This window comes from Aphelocoma coerulescens, chromosome 13 (genome assembly GCF_041296385.1).
Source record: "Aphelocoma coerulescens isolate FSJ_1873_10779 chromosome 13, UR_Acoe_1.0, whole genome shotgun sequence".
Taxonomy (NCBI): Eukaryota; Metazoa; Chordata; class Aves; order Passeriformes; family Corvidae; genus Aphelocoma; species Aphelocoma coerulescens.
The window spans coordinates 6,763,742-6,778,735 of record NC_091027.1 but is presented as its reverse complement, the minus strand read 5'-3'; the positions used below and the strand labels follow the sequence as shown (position 1 = coordinate 6,778,735).

Genomic DNA, 14,994 nt, shown 5'->3' with positions numbered 1-14,994 from the left:
GCTGCAAACAGCACACAGAGCCCTGCTGGAGTTGCTTACAAGGCTTTCTTATTCAAAAGTTTATTTGAGATTATTAGCTTGTGAGATCATTTATAAAGGAACAATCAGATATATTCAGGAAAATTAGAAGCCCCTCTGCCCATAGTTACCCACTGCTGAGGCTGTAGGCGAATCTCTATCTACAAATCTGAGCACTCCACAATAAAAACCCATTACTCCAGTAATCTAGCAGGGCTGCAGCCTACAGGGATCAGTTAAGAAGCTGGTGGGGATTGTTTTGCTGCTTTAAATGTTCAGTGAAGGAAGCATTAGTTCTTCAGCAGGGGCGAGCTGTACCTCTGCCTGGATGCTGTTGGAGGTCGAGTCAAAGAGAACAGGATTTATGGATCTGACATGGTTGAAGTAATTTTCCAGCCTGCTCTACCCACGCTCTGAGGGTACTCAATGTCTGATGGTGGTGGCAGCTCAGCCCTGGCTGGTGCTGTGCAGCAGGGGAAGGGTGCCCAGGGATACCCACTGTTAACTGCCTTGGAAAAGCAATGTAAGAGCAGAAGAGAAATAGAGAAAAAAAAAAAGGCAGGAGCTGGGATGCTGAAGGCAACTGCTGGCATCCTCTTCTAGTCTTCTGTGGGGGAACAAGAGCAGGTAGTCAGTAAAACAGCTCAAGGACCTCCCAAAACCGCTCTCCATCGCCACCTTCCCCTCCCCCGCAGTCCCCAGGACTCTGGGGACACTTGGGCACTCACCTTTGCTTGCTCTCAGCTTAAGCATGTCCACCCCGGAGAAGATCATCTCCTCTGGCTCCACGGTGGCAGCGGCAGCACTGGGAGCAGCAGTGCCTGCAGAGGGAGCGCAGGACGTGGGTGCTGGACCCCGGGGCTGCCCCATCACCCACCCCCATCCCTCTGTGGGCAGTGGGGGAGAGCCTGTGCCCACTGCTGAGCTGGGGGCAAGGGGGGGCTCATGGAAAACCCTGACTGCACACTTCAGCTCCAGCTACCCTGCGGCGGACTGTGGGTTTTGGGGTCCTCTCCAGCCTTAACGTGCTGGCACTGCATGGGTGAGGGGTGCACCCTGCAGCCTGGACTCCTTCCTCTCCTCTCCTAGCTCTCCTCCCTAATTCCAAGCATACACACTGCTCCTTCCTCTCCATCCCCTCCCTGGCAACCTACCGGGACAGTTCAGCTTTCCCCGAGTCATAGTGCCCTCAATCTTGGTGCCGTTTTTGTAGGAGCACCAGCAGAAGCCGGTGGAGTAATGGCACTGCTTGGGCAGGTAGTCTCCGTTCTCATCGCACTGTGGGCGGAAGCGGCCCAGCTGGTCATCCCCAAAAGCGGCCTCTGCCTGGCACTTAGTTTGCACTAGGGCAATAGAAACAGAGGGGACACTCCATCAGCCCCCCAGGCCCGTCTCCCCCTCAGCAGGAGATTCTATCCAGAAACAGTTAAAAGTGAGCAAGCCCCCGCCTGGTGACCTTTCTGAAGCTCTTGGGCCAGCCAGGGATGGAGGATTTGGGGTGGTGCTCCAGCTGTTCAGCCTTTTGTTCACCCCAAATGCCCTACAGGCAGCAGGCAGAGATGCTCTGTGATTTCCTAACAGCCACGAAAGAGAGGCTCCCCATGGAACAAATAGGTCTGTGACTGGAGGGAGGGCTTGGTTCCCTGTGAGATGCCCCATGCCAACACTTCCCTGACCTTCCCCAGCTCAGCAGCTCCATCCCCAATACCTTTCTCCGCTGGGATTGCCTTGCGGTCCTCCGACTTGGGGTTCTTGGCCATCTCAAACAGCAGCCATTTGTGCATCCAGGACTCAAAGGACTGCAATGAGAGGGTCCAGCACGTTAATGGGCATGAGGGAGTTCACCCCAGGGGAGCCATGTCACAAAGCTCTGGCTTGGACAGGGAAGGTTGTCAAAACCATCCCCTTTCTTGAGGTGGGAGCAGCCCAAGCCTGGCTAAAGCCAGACTTTGTTTATCCAGGTGGGGATACCCCAGTCCCTCCCCAAAGCACTCCTGGATGGAAAGCAGGTGGGACAGGATGACAGTGACAAGCACTGCAGGTGGGACAGGATGACAGTGACAAGCACTGACCTTCCAGTCCGCATAAGTCATGGTGCTCCTCAGGCTCTTCAAGTTGTCCATCAGGTTGTTCTTCAGCTCCGGGAACATCTTACTGGGGTCTGCTTGCTGCAGAGCAACCACCACAGTGAGGGCCAAGAAAAATGAGGCAGGGGGTGGGGGTTGGAGCTCTGCTGGTATCAGCCAGATGGATGCTGCAGGAGGTCAGGAGCTCCCACCAGCTCTGAGTACCCCAAGAGACCCCAGACCAGTGCAGGACGAAGCTGTGGGGAGGGGGGCGGGGGGAGCAGGGGACCTTACCAGCAGCAGGTGCTTCACTTGGTCCTCGGTTTTGTTGCTAACAGGGCCCTTGACCTCAAGAGAAAAGGCAAAGGGGCAGTGTGAGCACGGCAGCAAGCCCTAAGGACAGCAGGCAGTGCCAAGCAGTGCTGAATCTCTCTTACCGGAAGGTCTTCAAAGGGCGCAGGACGCAGGACCCTCATGACCAGGGGCGGGTTTGCCATGGCCATGTTCATCGTCTTCACTGGCTTGGCACCTGCCGAGGAAGGAGAACTGTGAGAGGCACCAACAGGGCTGGGTGGTCCAGGAGGGAGTCATCCCTTCTGCCCCTGCCTCCCACCACTCTGGTGCCCGTGGGGCTACTGACTGGCAGGCAGCTTCCTCTGCAGAGCCTCCAGCTGCAGGTTCTGGGAGGTCTTGGTCAGCTTGCTGATCTGCCCGCTCTGCTGGTACACGAAGTAGATGGTGACAGCCTGGCCGGCGATGAGCAGGGCCACCAGGATGGAGAGCGTGGAGAAGGCGGCTTTGCGCCTCAGCGCAGACCTGTGGGACACGGTCAGGGGGCTCAGCCGCCCGCCGGCGGCAGAACATGACATCCTGCCGTCACCCCCTCCCCGCCCCAGACAGCCCCGTCCCGGGGGATTTGCAACCAGACAAATGCAAATTCCCCCATCGATGAGAGCAGAAGTGAAACCTCAGCATGAGCGTCACCTCCCACACCGGGAACCGAAACCCGCTGTGGGGGCGGGGGGAACTGGGGACACAGGAGGGGGACAGGGCGCTGCCAGGGGATTTTGGGGAACGGCATCACTGGGCATCGCCTTTTGCGGGATGATGAAAACCACTTGGAATCTCGCTGGTCCGTGGGGCAGAGGACACGACTCACGGGATGTTGGACCTGCCCCGCTGGGTGAATGTGGCACTGTCGAGGTGCAGCGGGGCCCCAGAGGTCACCGCCCGCCTCCGCTGCCGGGAGGAGCGGACACCGCCCGGCCGGGGACAAGTCCCGAACGGGACGCGCCGCACGGGCGTCTGCCTGGTGACTGGTGACGTCAGGGTCTCCCGGCCTCTGATTGGCTGCAAGTTTTGGGTGGGGTGTGCCCCCTGCGGGGTTTGGGCCGTAGGGACGAGTTGGGACCTGGGGGCGCAGCCCCACAAAGCCACTGGGGTCCAAGGTCCGCTCCTGCCCCATGGCCACGTCATCAGCCCGCCTGTCCCACAACCTCTTCCTCACAAAGAAAGAAGTTTTGCTTCCTCCAAAGCTTCAAGCCATGGCTCTCTGCCACACCCTGTGTGAGCCTGGCCACCCCATCGCCATGCCTTGTCCCCGGCTGCCCCAGAGATACAGTGACCCCTTTCATCCCGCTGCCACCCCGTGCCCTCCCAATCCCATAGCCACCCGATTCCCCCATCCCACAGCCGCCCCATGTCCCCCTCCCATTGCCGCCCCATGCTTCCCATCCCACGGCCACCCAATTTCCCCCATCCCGCTGCCACGCCCTGCCTCTGCCTTGCCCCACAGCCATGTTCTGGCTCCTTCCACAACCTTCTTGGCTCCGCAGTGCCCCATTCCCACAGCCTGCGCCCCATCTTCTGCCCCATAGTCACTCTGTGCCCCCTTGACCCGACTGTATCCCCTTCCATCCCACAACCACGCAATACCCCCCTGCCCCACGTCCCCATTGCGCCCGCTTTGCCCTCCCCGTGCCCCCCATCCCCGTGTCCCCAGCTGTGGCACCTCTGGGCGTCCCCAACACTGAGCACGCCGCTGCCGCGGTCAGAGATGAGGTCCCTCTGCTCGTCAGCCATGGCTCCGCTGGGCTCCCCGAAGACAATGAGCACCCCGAGCGAGGCTTCTGGAAATACCCTCGGGTCCCCACCCTGCCCTGACACCCAGGGGGGGAAGCCAAAAGAAAAGTCCTATTGGCTGCTGGCACTTGCATCACTTGTTGCCAGGCAGACCTCTGCTCCGGAGGTCTCCAGTTCAGAAATGATGCTGGACACAGCCGTGAGCTCCACGGCCGCTCACTGGGGCTTCACTGCCCACCCCACGCCACGGGCAGGTCACGGTGCCCAGCCTGGTGACACCGGTGCTATGGGCCCAGAGACTCAGGTACCCCTGGGGGGGCGGGAGGTCGTACATGGGCGGCAGGAGGTGAGAAAGGGAGGGGGGGGTCAGATGGGGGAGGTGAGAGGCAACGAGTGAGGAAGGAACTGGGGTGCAGAAGTGGGACACGGGGGGTGGGACACCATGGGGAGGACCTCCTACACCAAAAGCTGAGCAGGACCTTCCGTGGGGGCACAGGGCAGGGTACACCCCTCCTCCCTGACCTTGGCTGCTGGGGGAAAGCTGCACTTGGGCTCAAGCCCCTCCTTGAGGGTCACTTTGGACCCTCCCTGTGTGGGGGTTCTTGGCCAGCACTTCTCAGGCGGAGGGGGCAATGACTAAAGGACCAAGCACTTTCAAGCCCTCCTTCCTTCTAGCACTACCCCCCTTGCTTTGCCTGCAGCATCTTCCAGGAGCTGAACCCCCAAAGCTAAGAGAGGAGGAGCAGCCCCTCAAGGTGAGGGACCCCAAAGCACCAGTGGGAGTGGGGCAATGGGGGTCTCCAGCCCCCCCACAGCCCCCCAAGTGCTACATGGGCAGGAGCAGCCATCCAGTCCGTAATGCTGGGTTTTGGTGATTTTACACAATGTCCCAGAGCAGCCCAGGGATAACACACCCCCAACACCCCTGCTGGGCCGAGGGTCACACTGAGCCCAGCACCAAGCTGGCTCCAGCGTCAGGACTCAGCACAGCCATGGCCCAACACCCATGCTGGGCCGAGGGTCACACTGAGCCCAGCACCAAGCTGGCTCCAGCGTCAGGACTCAGCACAGCCATGGCCAGAGTTCAGTCAAAAGTGAAACTGCGAATGTGGAATTAAAAGTCAGGCACCACTGGTCACCTGGCAAACCCACTGGGGCGAGCAGGGACGTGTTGTTTCAGCCACTCCATTTCTTTTCCTGATTCAGTCCTGAGCCTCCCAGCCAGCAGGGACATACAGCCAGGGCTGGGAGAGCAGACAAAGGGATCATTGCGGAGCATTTACAGGGAGTAGGGCAGGGTGTCCCAGCAGATGCTGTTCCTGGAGGAAACATGGTGGGACAGTGCTCCTGCTTTCTAGGTGGCAAACTGCAGCCTCACAGAGGGGAAGGGTTTTTTGGTGCCTGGACCCTGGTCCCAACCCTGCGACCCAGCTGGGAAAGGCCTGGGCCCCCAGGGGTTCAGAAAGTACCGGCCCAGGGGTGTCCATCAGCCTCACCCCAAAGGCCCAGGGGTGTCCATCAACCTCACCCCAAAGCTGTAACAAAGCTGTATTTAGAAACCATCAGAGGGGTTTGAAAAGAACATAAAAAGGGAGAGGAAATTGAGATAAAAGGGAAGAAAGACAAGTAAAAAAAAGGGGAAGAAAAAACGGGGGGGAAAACAAAAGAACAAAAAAGCATTCCACGCATTTTTTGTCTCTCCCTTCATGGGCACTAGGAGTTTTAGGGGACACATGGGTTTTCCTCACAGCCTCAGCCCCCACTCAGCTCCTCATTTTGGGGCCACAATCCCTGCCTCAAGGCCACGCTCCTGGTGCATTCCGTGACAAGCCTCAGCCATAAGGGGAACCAGAGAAAGTCTGAGCAGGAACTTGGCAACCGAAACCCCAGCGATTCCATGGAGCTGGGCTGGCTCTGCAAACCACAAACGTGGGTGATAACCTGGGGGTGGGGAACAGCCCCCTTCCCAGGCAGGCTGAGCCCCTTGAGGCCCAGCCTGGAGGGGGACCATCAGCCCTAAGTCAGGCCCTGCTCCGCACACAGACATTCCCAGTCAGCTCTTCAGTGCTTCACACACACAACTTTCTGCCCAGGGCTGTGGCACCCAGTGTTTCCTCAGTCTGTGAACTGATTTTCCAGGGAAGACACAGACCCTTTCAGAGAGCAGCTTCCATCCTGTCTGACCCTCCTCACTCTCCCACCGCCTGAGGCTGGCACTGGATTGTCACCACTCTGTTACCCCAAGGCTTTGTATTTGGTGCTGCCCATCAAAAACTTCACAAGTCTTTTTTTGGGGAGAAAAAGCCATCTGGAGCAAGGAATGGTTTCAGGACTCTGCTGAGGAGCAGGCCAGCAGAGCAATTGTTTCAGGCAATGAGGTGGAATAACCCAGGCACATTCACAGGAAGCCATTCATCACCAGCTGGGTCTCATCTCACAGCTCTCAGCCCCCAGACCCTGCACAAAGGTTTGGGGAACAGACCTACATTTCCCACCCACCCTGAGGTGACACCCTCAACAGCACAGGATTAGCCCTGGGCACACCTGAGGGGGAAGGCTAAGCCACAGGGCCCACCAGTGACCCCTGATTGTGTGTGGGGATGGAGCACAGCCCCCAAGCAGCCCCATGCTCTCCACAGGATGACAGGGTGACACAGCATAGGCAGGCACACGTGTCCCCCACCCACCCAGCCCAGGAGCCATCACCCAGCTACAGCTACAGGGGGTGCAAGTGATTCAGTTCCTCGCTGAATCACTCAAGACAAGCTGGTTGGGTTAGGCCAGGGACTGTCTAGAGCCAGGAGACCCATCCATGCTACTCTGACAGGAGGGTCTTTCCCTCCAAAAAGGCCCAGGACACAGGCCAGGAAGCTGCTCTGTGCTGGGACTTTGGTTTCTCTTCCTCATTCACCATTTCCTCTTTAGGGTTATGCATCAACACAGGAAGCTGCTTCAAAGACGTCAGGTCGACGGAGAAATCAGTGATTTGTGCTTTAATTGTGCAGCAAGCCCAGGCACCAGCCTGCCCATGGCACAGCACTGCCAGGGCAGCACGTGGCACGGGCTGGGTGTAGTGACTCGGCTCAGCCAGCCCTGTGTGCACCAGCACAGCTCCAGCTTCCAAGGGTTAAGGGTTCCAAATCCACCTTCCTGTAGAGCAGACATCTTCCCTTTTCTACATCTGCTCTATAAACCAGCAGGGCTGAACTGGCCTGGAGCAGGGTGGGCAGCAGCGGGAGTGAGGGGGAACACCTCCCCCTGCACCAAGAGACAAGCAGAGTCTGCTGAGTTTTTGCCACAGCAAAGCTCCTGCCTTGGCTTTGTTTTTGCAGATGTGCCCCGTGAGGCAGCCCTGGGACAGAGTAACTCACATGGAACAGGGACAGCTTTCACTGTATCCAAGTGTACCAAAAAGCAGAGGAGCTGTTGGCAACGCAGTGTCCCACTCCCTGCTCTCCACTGTCCAGCCCCCTCCTCCTTTCAGCTCCATGTTGGCTGAGCTGCTTTTGGTTTCATGTTTTCAACACCTTCTCCACACAGAGTTCAAAGAACACTTTAAGTACAGGAAACTGATTTGAACAGCAAATAGTGCACTTTTAAGACAGTATGGGAAGTTTATTCTAACATTTTCCATGGCCACATAAAAAATAACAAATAAAGCACTATGGCTGTGCCAAGGGAAATGCTGGCTTAGGAACAGATGTCCAGGCAGAGGATTTTTTCCACAGAAAGGGGAAGTGATGCATTAAGCAACATTTTGCAGAAAACCCAGCAGCAGTTGCTCGCTCCCAGCCCAGCTTTTTTTTCCAGGAGATGCAAGAGGTCATGACTCATTTTGAAAGCATCTTTTGGCTTTAGAGCACCCAGCCTGGTTCCCCTCCAAGCCAGAGGCCCAGCTCCAGAGCACAAGCCATCTTGAAGCCCCTCGGCTTCTAAGCACACCCCATTAAGAAAACACAGAGCTAAACAGAGGTTTAAGAGAGCTTTAATAACAGAAGGTGCTGCGCTGGTTACAGACGACGTCCACGGCGACCACCCTTCCTGCGAGTGCTGTCGGAGGGGATGGGGGTGACATCCTCTGCAGGGAGAAAATCCCACACACAGTTACCTTCCAGAAACCACCTGGGCACAGCCACCCAGCCCCAGCCATCACCCAGCACCTCAGCACTCGGACACCACAGGAGCTGCACGTGTGCAGAAGGAACTCTCCATGGAGTGAAGGTATTTGGGAACTTGCCACAGGCTGGGTACCCAGGGCTTTAGCGCTTGTAAGCAAAAATCCCCATCTCCTATCCCACTTAAACCAAGCAGTCACAGCGTTTCCAAAAAAACACAGGATGCTTGAAGAATTTTCAGCACAACAACCACAACTGCATCTTGTGACTCCCCCACAAAGTTCAGGACTCTCCCTCCAAGAGCTGGAGAACTCCATCATTAGTGAATCACCAAGACCAACAAGGTATTAAGGGACTGAACAGCTCTGTGACATCAGAAGAGCCCTGCACATAGAAACTGGGGTTCTGAGTACTGCTCTCACCACCTACTGGTAAACTGTCAATTTAAGGATCTGAAATCCTTTCATTGGAGCCATCTAAGCAGCCATGAAGAACATCCCAAAGTTAAGATCAAGCAGCACAGATGCCTACAAAGCTCCTTTCACTAAATAATCCCTTTTTTCCTCACTCACCAATGCGGCCGATCTTCATTCCAGAGCGGGCCAGAGCTCTCAGGGCTGACTGGGCACCAGGTCCAGGAGTCTTGGTCCTGGAGGAGAGTCAGAACCAACAACCCCTTCAACAACTCAGGAGCTGAACACAGTTTACAAATAGCCAGCAGTATCAAAGTCACACTCTCCCCATGCCAAACCACCCTCCTCCTGGTCCAGTCTCATCCACCATCAGCCCCCACAGCCACGTCCCCATCAGTGTCCCAGTCCCCCCACTGTACCTATTGCCCCCAGTGGCACGCAGCTTGATGTGCAGGGCGGTGATGCCCAGCTCCTTGCACCTCTGGGCAACGTCCTGGGCTGCCAGCATGGCCGCGTAGGGAGAGGACTCGTCTCTGTCCGCCTTCACCTTCATCCCACCTGTCACACGGCAGATGGTTTCCCTACAGAAGGAAAAGGTGACGTTCAGGAAGAAAAAGCCATTCCTTGTTCTTCCCCCAAGGCAGGTTCTGCCTACAGACCAAGCCTGTTATTGCTAATGTTACCAGATCAATAAGCTGCCACAGAGTACCCGGAACACCGTATTGTTCAGAAGAGCTCACCAAGCCACCCAGTTCATGTACATGCACCATCCCAACTCACAGCTCAGCAGAAACTCGAGCATTTTGGTGGAACCTCCTGCCAAACCTAGTTTCTACTTTCACACCCGAAGGAGCTGGGTACTGCAGCGAGGTGATGCATGTCCCATACTCACTTGCCAGACAAATCAGTCACATGGACAAAAGTGTCATTGAAGGAGGCAAAGATGTGGCAGACACCAAACACATTCTCTCCTTCAGCAACCTGTGGTCCCAAGCTGATGACCTGCTCTTCCTTCTTCTCCTTGCCCTTACGAGGTGCCATTTCTGAAAAACAACAAAACAGATGTATGAGTGTTGGTAGTTTCCTCAACATTGTTAAAGAACTTGATGGAATTCCTGCTATTGCAACCTTTCACCAAGCAAGAAAAATGAGTTACCATTGGCAAAACACAGGTAAATGTGGGGGTACAGGTAAATTTCTTATAAACCCCAGGATTCACAGCTTTGCTGTATCCTGGCACACAGGTCATCACCTACAGCTGTTAGTGGAGTCCCTCCTGCTGCATTTCATGGCACCTGACGTCCCCAAGCTCCGCCACAGCAGTGCACAAGGGAGCTCCTTTCCTTGATAACCAGCCATGCTGAGCATTTCCCCTTGTTTATGCGGGTTTATGGAAAAAAACACCAAACCAAACAATTGCTACAGACCCAGTATTGTCAGTAAGCCCCGAGTCTGCAGACCTTTTAAGTACCAGCTTAGGTTCTTCCATGTTACTGGTCTCTCAACCACATCCTTGGGACTAGCCCAGCTAAGTCTCCTGCCCCTGAAGCCCACACCCAGCAATGGGAGACAGCAGGGGCAGCACTCGGGTGTGCTCGGTTTGGCGGCCGGGAATCCCGTGCATCCGCTCCCAAGCGCAGAAAGACGGTTCCCTATTGCCCTCTCCTGCCAAACTCCTGCTACAGCCAGTGCCCTGCACAAGGGAGACGTGCGGCCACTGCACCGAGGTAACCAACCCCAACACAACCCACGTTCGCCCTCGGTGGTCCCCTCTCCACCAACAGCCCTGAGCACTGTAACATCCATTTACATCAGTGTCTGCGCGGCCGCTGCGATAGCCCCACATCCCTTTCTCGACACATTCATGGCGCACAGGCTCCAGAGCGCCGTCCCCAGCCCAGCGAGGCCGACACAGCACACGCAGCACACGCTGTACCGCCGGCATCGAGCTCCAAACCCGCCGCGTTTCAGCGTTCAGGGACGCAGCCCCGGCCGCTCAGGGTCCGGGGGAGGGCCGGCCCGGGGCCCAGCACCGCCAGCCGGGAGCTCCGCTACTCCAGCCCGCGGCTCTCCCGCGGCCCACGGCCCCGCTCCGCCGAGCGCGCCTCCCCCGCACCCAGCGCGCTGCCCCGCGCAGCCCCGGTCCCGTGAGGGCGGGCGACGGGCGCGGAGGCCGCGGCGAGGCGCGGGCGGGCGGATGGCGGCGGATGCGGCGCGGCGCGGACTCACCTGCCCGTCTGCTCCGGCGGCTGCCGCGGAAAGGAAGCGGCGGGGTCAGGGGGCGCGGGTCACCGCCTCACCCGGAAGAGATGGTGGGAGGCGGCGTGTCCGCTGCCGCAGGCACAGAGCTGTGCCCCGATCCCAGTCCCAGTCCCTCCGCGCCGGCCGCCGCCGCCAAACCGTGACCGTCTCTCCCGAGGCCAAGCCGGGCCGATCTCCCCAGGATGGCGCGGCCGCCTCTCCCCTCACACAGCTGGCGCCGCCGGCTCGACCCCCCCCAAGATGGCGGCGGCGTCTCCCTGAGTCCCTCCCCAAGATGGCGGCTGGGTGTTTGCGTTTCTGACGGAGCCGTCCCGGGAGAGCTTTGGAAACGAACCGGTGTAAAAAACAACTGGAGGGAAATGGGTGTAATTCCAGCAAGCATCCTGCTTCCCCCCGGCTACGCCCGAGCAGTCGGCTCTGCCCCGGCTCAGCAAGAGCCAGGTTGGGGTGCAGGCCTCTCCCCCTTGCTCTGCAGTGCGGGCTGAGCACGGCAAGGGGTCCTGGGGGTCTCCAGGCACCAGCTTGTCCCTGCCCCGAGCTCAGGCGGGAGCCCTGACTGCGGGGAGGTGTGCAGGAATTCACTCACAAAAGAATGTATGTGGTGGTTTAATATGTGTACATGGGGTATTTTCATCAAAGAGCTGATGGGAGAGGTTTCAATCTTGATGATTCTCTCAGGAGTTCTGGCAGCTGATGGGAGAAGCAGAGACTGCAGCTGTGAACTGAGCGATGGTGCAGGGACACCTCCCGCAGCTGTGATCGGGGAGGTTTGTTCCACCTCTACAAAGACAATGTCAGTTTGTAAATTTTTACATAAAGGTGGTCCAGCAAGGCAATGTTTTCTGGTTCCAAGTGATTTTAAAAGTGCTCAGGAGAGTAAGGATGGGGAACACCAAAAACCTTCAGAACAGAAGCACAATGAAATTGAGTTTATAGCACTGATGAGATGCTTCCTGGGCGGGATCCAGCACCCCCTGGTGCTGAGCTGCCTCTGGGAAACAGAGAGCTCTGAGCCACATGGGGCTGGGACAGGAGCTCCTGCAAGTCCCCACATGGGAATGCCTGACAGGCCTTCAGATCTGCGCCCAGAACTGTGCTCCGAGCTGGGCAGATAGAGGAGAAGCAGCTGTACAAGGGAGGCTCCTTATAACAGCCCTATTAGCAAGGCTGTGCAGTCCAAAGGCCTGGAAACACCTGCAGGGAGGGTCCAGCACCTCTGCTCGACTGATAGCATTTGGTGCTGGCCCACCAGAAACTTCTGCCTCGCTTCTCATGTCCATCACCTCTGAAGCTGTAGGGTGCTACATGTTTTTAGGGTAGCATTCACGTGTCCATATTGCCCATCCAGATTTCCCACGCCTTTTCCTTTCTCTGGCCAAGCATTCCAGGTTCCTCCAGGATGCAAACCTCTGGGTTGCCACCAGGGAAAAGAGGTTTGGTCCTTAAGGATCCCTGTCTCCCTGCCCCTCCCCTACCCGTGCTGGGATTTTTCCCTGGGAAAGCTCTCTGTGCTCAGGGATGCCACTGTAACCCCCTTCTTGACCCCGTGGAACACCTTCACTCGCTCCTGTCTTTGTTACACTTTTGCCACTGCATCAGGGATCTTCCTGTTTGAATACTGAAGGAGAGGCTTTTAAAATACACATTGGCAGAGCTGCTGTAATTCCAGCCAGGAGCTCCAGTGACAGCGGCAGTGGCCTGATTTGGAGGAAAGGGGAAGGAAGGAGTCAGCAGCAGGGAGTGCTGCAGAGGTCAGCCTGTGTCAGGACACGTGTGCTGTGGGTGCCCCGTCTGAGGAGGAGCCTGGGGATGGTGAGGGGTGTACAGGTAGCCAGGCAGGGTGGGTTTATCCCCACAGAGCCACGCGTGCAGCACTGCCTGTGACAATCCTTCGGGAGGACTGTGCAAGCCTATGGATATTCCCCTGGAACAGATGCAAGCCAGAGGCAAGAAAACAGACAAGCCTCCACTTATGGGCAACAGGCTGAAATAACCATATGAGCTGCTAAAAGAATTTACACACTGGTTCAAAATCCTGTGCTGCCCTCAGCCCCAAAGCTGCTGGGGAGACAGGCTGCTCCCAGTCCCTCCAGGGTGTGGGCAGCATGGGGCTTTCTCCACTCCCGGAGACACATTCTTCCCTTTCACTTTGCCTCGCACTAGTTCTGGTGTGTCTGCAAGGGAGCTGCTTGCCCTGCAAAATGTTCCTGGGGCTCGAATGCCAGCTCCAGCCAGGCTGCCCTACTGCTGAGGACAGCACTGAGAGCCTTCCTGGCTGGGATGAGAAGGGAGGCACCCAGCAGGGGCTGGAAGGATTGTGTCCTCCAGCCTGGCTGGGAAGGATGCTCAGGCCACTGTGGGGTCAGTGCCAGAGATGATGTGTATTTGCTTTTAGGAATCCCCCAGATTTAGTTCCTTAATGGGTAATTAACATTCCAGCTGCTCCTTGGTAATAGCCTCTCCAGCCCATGGGAAACCCACAGACACGGTGACGCTGCAGGCGGATTTCATAACTCAGCCGGTGACTAAACAAAAAGGCCAGGCAAATGGGAACGCTGCTCCTAACCTCTTCTCCTGCTGGGCTTCGGCCTTGGAGTAAACTGGCTCAGGCTGAGAGGGGTCAGTGGGAAGTGACTGGCTTGACCTGCAAAGGCCCCAGCTCTGGGCTTCCCACAAGCAGGAATTTTTGGCGCTCAAATATCACTGTTTCCATGGCTGTGACTTGTTCCCATGAGCCATGGGCCAGTGGCCTTACTGGTGGCCTTGAAACAGAGACTGGAACTGGAAGAGGCCAAAATTCCCCCTGCAGCAGGCTGAATCCCAGCTGTCTGCCTGATACAGAGCAGGGTCTGCAGTTGGGGCTCTCTAACAGACCCCTCAAGATGGCATCTTTCCTCTAACAGCCGTGGCAAAGATACATTCAGGGTCCCAAATGCACCATTCACAGGTAAAAAAAAAAACCAAACTTTTCCATCTGCTTTTAAGGCCAGTTTTGGTTTCAGAAAAGCAGTTTGTGTATGCACACATGTAAAATGATGTGTCAGAAACAGGCGTAAGAAGATTAAAACAGAAATCTCCAACGCTGAAGTTAAAGCACTTAAGGAATTGGCAGAGACTTCAAGAGCCAGTTTCTGGTCTTAATGAAGTTGGTGGAAGTGCTGCCATGGACTTCAAGGGGACCATAATGTGGCTGTAACTCAGTAGGGAGCTGGAAGTGTTGATTAATAAATTGGAAACAATGCTGAGGAAAGCCGCTGAACTGCTTTCTGACAGATGTGCTGAAGAAGCGCCTGTAACTTAAAGCACGCAGGAAAGGAATTGGTTTCCTTTGTGTTTGCAAACAGAAGACAGGCAAGAAAAAAAGCTACCTGATACTCATGTAAAATGGCAGAGCTGGTATTAATAAATCCTAGTGCCTTTCTGAGTGGTTTTCTGTTTCCAGTGAGTCGTTTCTTCTTTAAAAAGAAAAAAGTATTCATAAATGCCAGACCAAGAATTCAACAAATTCCTTTTTCTCAGAAGAAATTATTCCGTGGAAAACTTTACCGCTTGAGACTGTGGATTCTGCAGATTGTTCTTGGAGTTTGGTGCATGCCTTTGATTACTCATTGCTGGCTTTTTGCTCAATGATTTGTGCATGAACCTCCTCTGGCAGAGGTTAGCATGGCCTCAGAATGCTGTTCCCAGGGGAGATACTTTTTTCAGGCTGAGTTTGCAAATCATTTAAGGCTGAAAAAAAAAATAATCCCTTTAATACCCTTTACAGCAGTTTGCAGTTGAAAAACTTGCTGTTTGTCCCTTTTTGTTTTCTGAGCTTTCAAGTAACTTTGGCATTTGCAAAATATTCAGGGATCTTCAGAGAAAATGCTTGTAGGGGAAGTGAAATGTTTAAGGATAAAAAGTCTTTGACTTCAATGAACACTTAGAAAATGTGCAGCCATAATAGTCTGCCATTCTTTGTGTCTCTTTCCCTACAATTTCCTTTCTTGTTTTCCTTTTGTTTGTTTATCTGCTTGTTCCATTTGATTGAAATTGCTT

The 14,994-nt window shown here is 55.8% G+C and overlaps 2 protein-coding genes across 3 annotated transcripts; both read right to left on the bottom strand.

The window, feature by feature from the left end:
• Positions 1–26: 26 nt before the first annotated feature.
• On the bottom strand, positions 27–4,204 carry CD74 (CD74 molecule). 2 transcript variants are annotated; one of them, XM_069028618.1, is made up of 9 exons: positions 4,096–4,204; positions 2,725–2,900; positions 2,522–2,613; positions 2,379–2,432; positions 2,091–2,186; positions 1,727–1,817; positions 1,173–1,361; positions 747–839; positions 27–625 (listed from the first exon to the last, which is right to left on the bottom strand). In XM_069028618.1, exons 1-9 carry the CDS (start codon positions 4,164–4,166, stop codon positions 618–620), a joined length of 870 nt encoding a protein of 289 aa, XP_068884719.1. In that variant the 5' UTR covers positions 4,167–4,204; the 3' UTR covers positions 27–617. The 2 variants fall into 2 exon arrangements, with proteins under 2 accessions (XP_068884719.1, XP_068884720.1); XM_069028619.1 differs by lacking the exon at positions 1,173–1,361 and having other exon boundaries at positions 4,096–4,203.
• A 3,931-nt stretch (positions 4,205–8,135) lies between these two features.
• On the bottom strand, positions 8,136–11,029 carry RPS14 (ribosomal protein S14). The gene is made up of 5 exons (XM_069029102.1): positions 10,924–11,029; positions 9,587–9,737; positions 9,114–9,275; positions 8,854–8,930; positions 8,136–8,244 (listed from the first exon to the last, which is right to left on the bottom strand). Exons 2-5 carry the CDS (start codon positions 9,733–9,735, stop codon positions 8,177–8,179), a joined length of 456 nt encoding a protein of 151 aa, XP_068885203.1. The 5' UTR covers positions 9,736–9,737; positions 10,924–11,029; the 3' UTR covers positions 8,136–8,176.
• Positions 11,030–14,994: the final 3,965 nt, after the last annotated feature.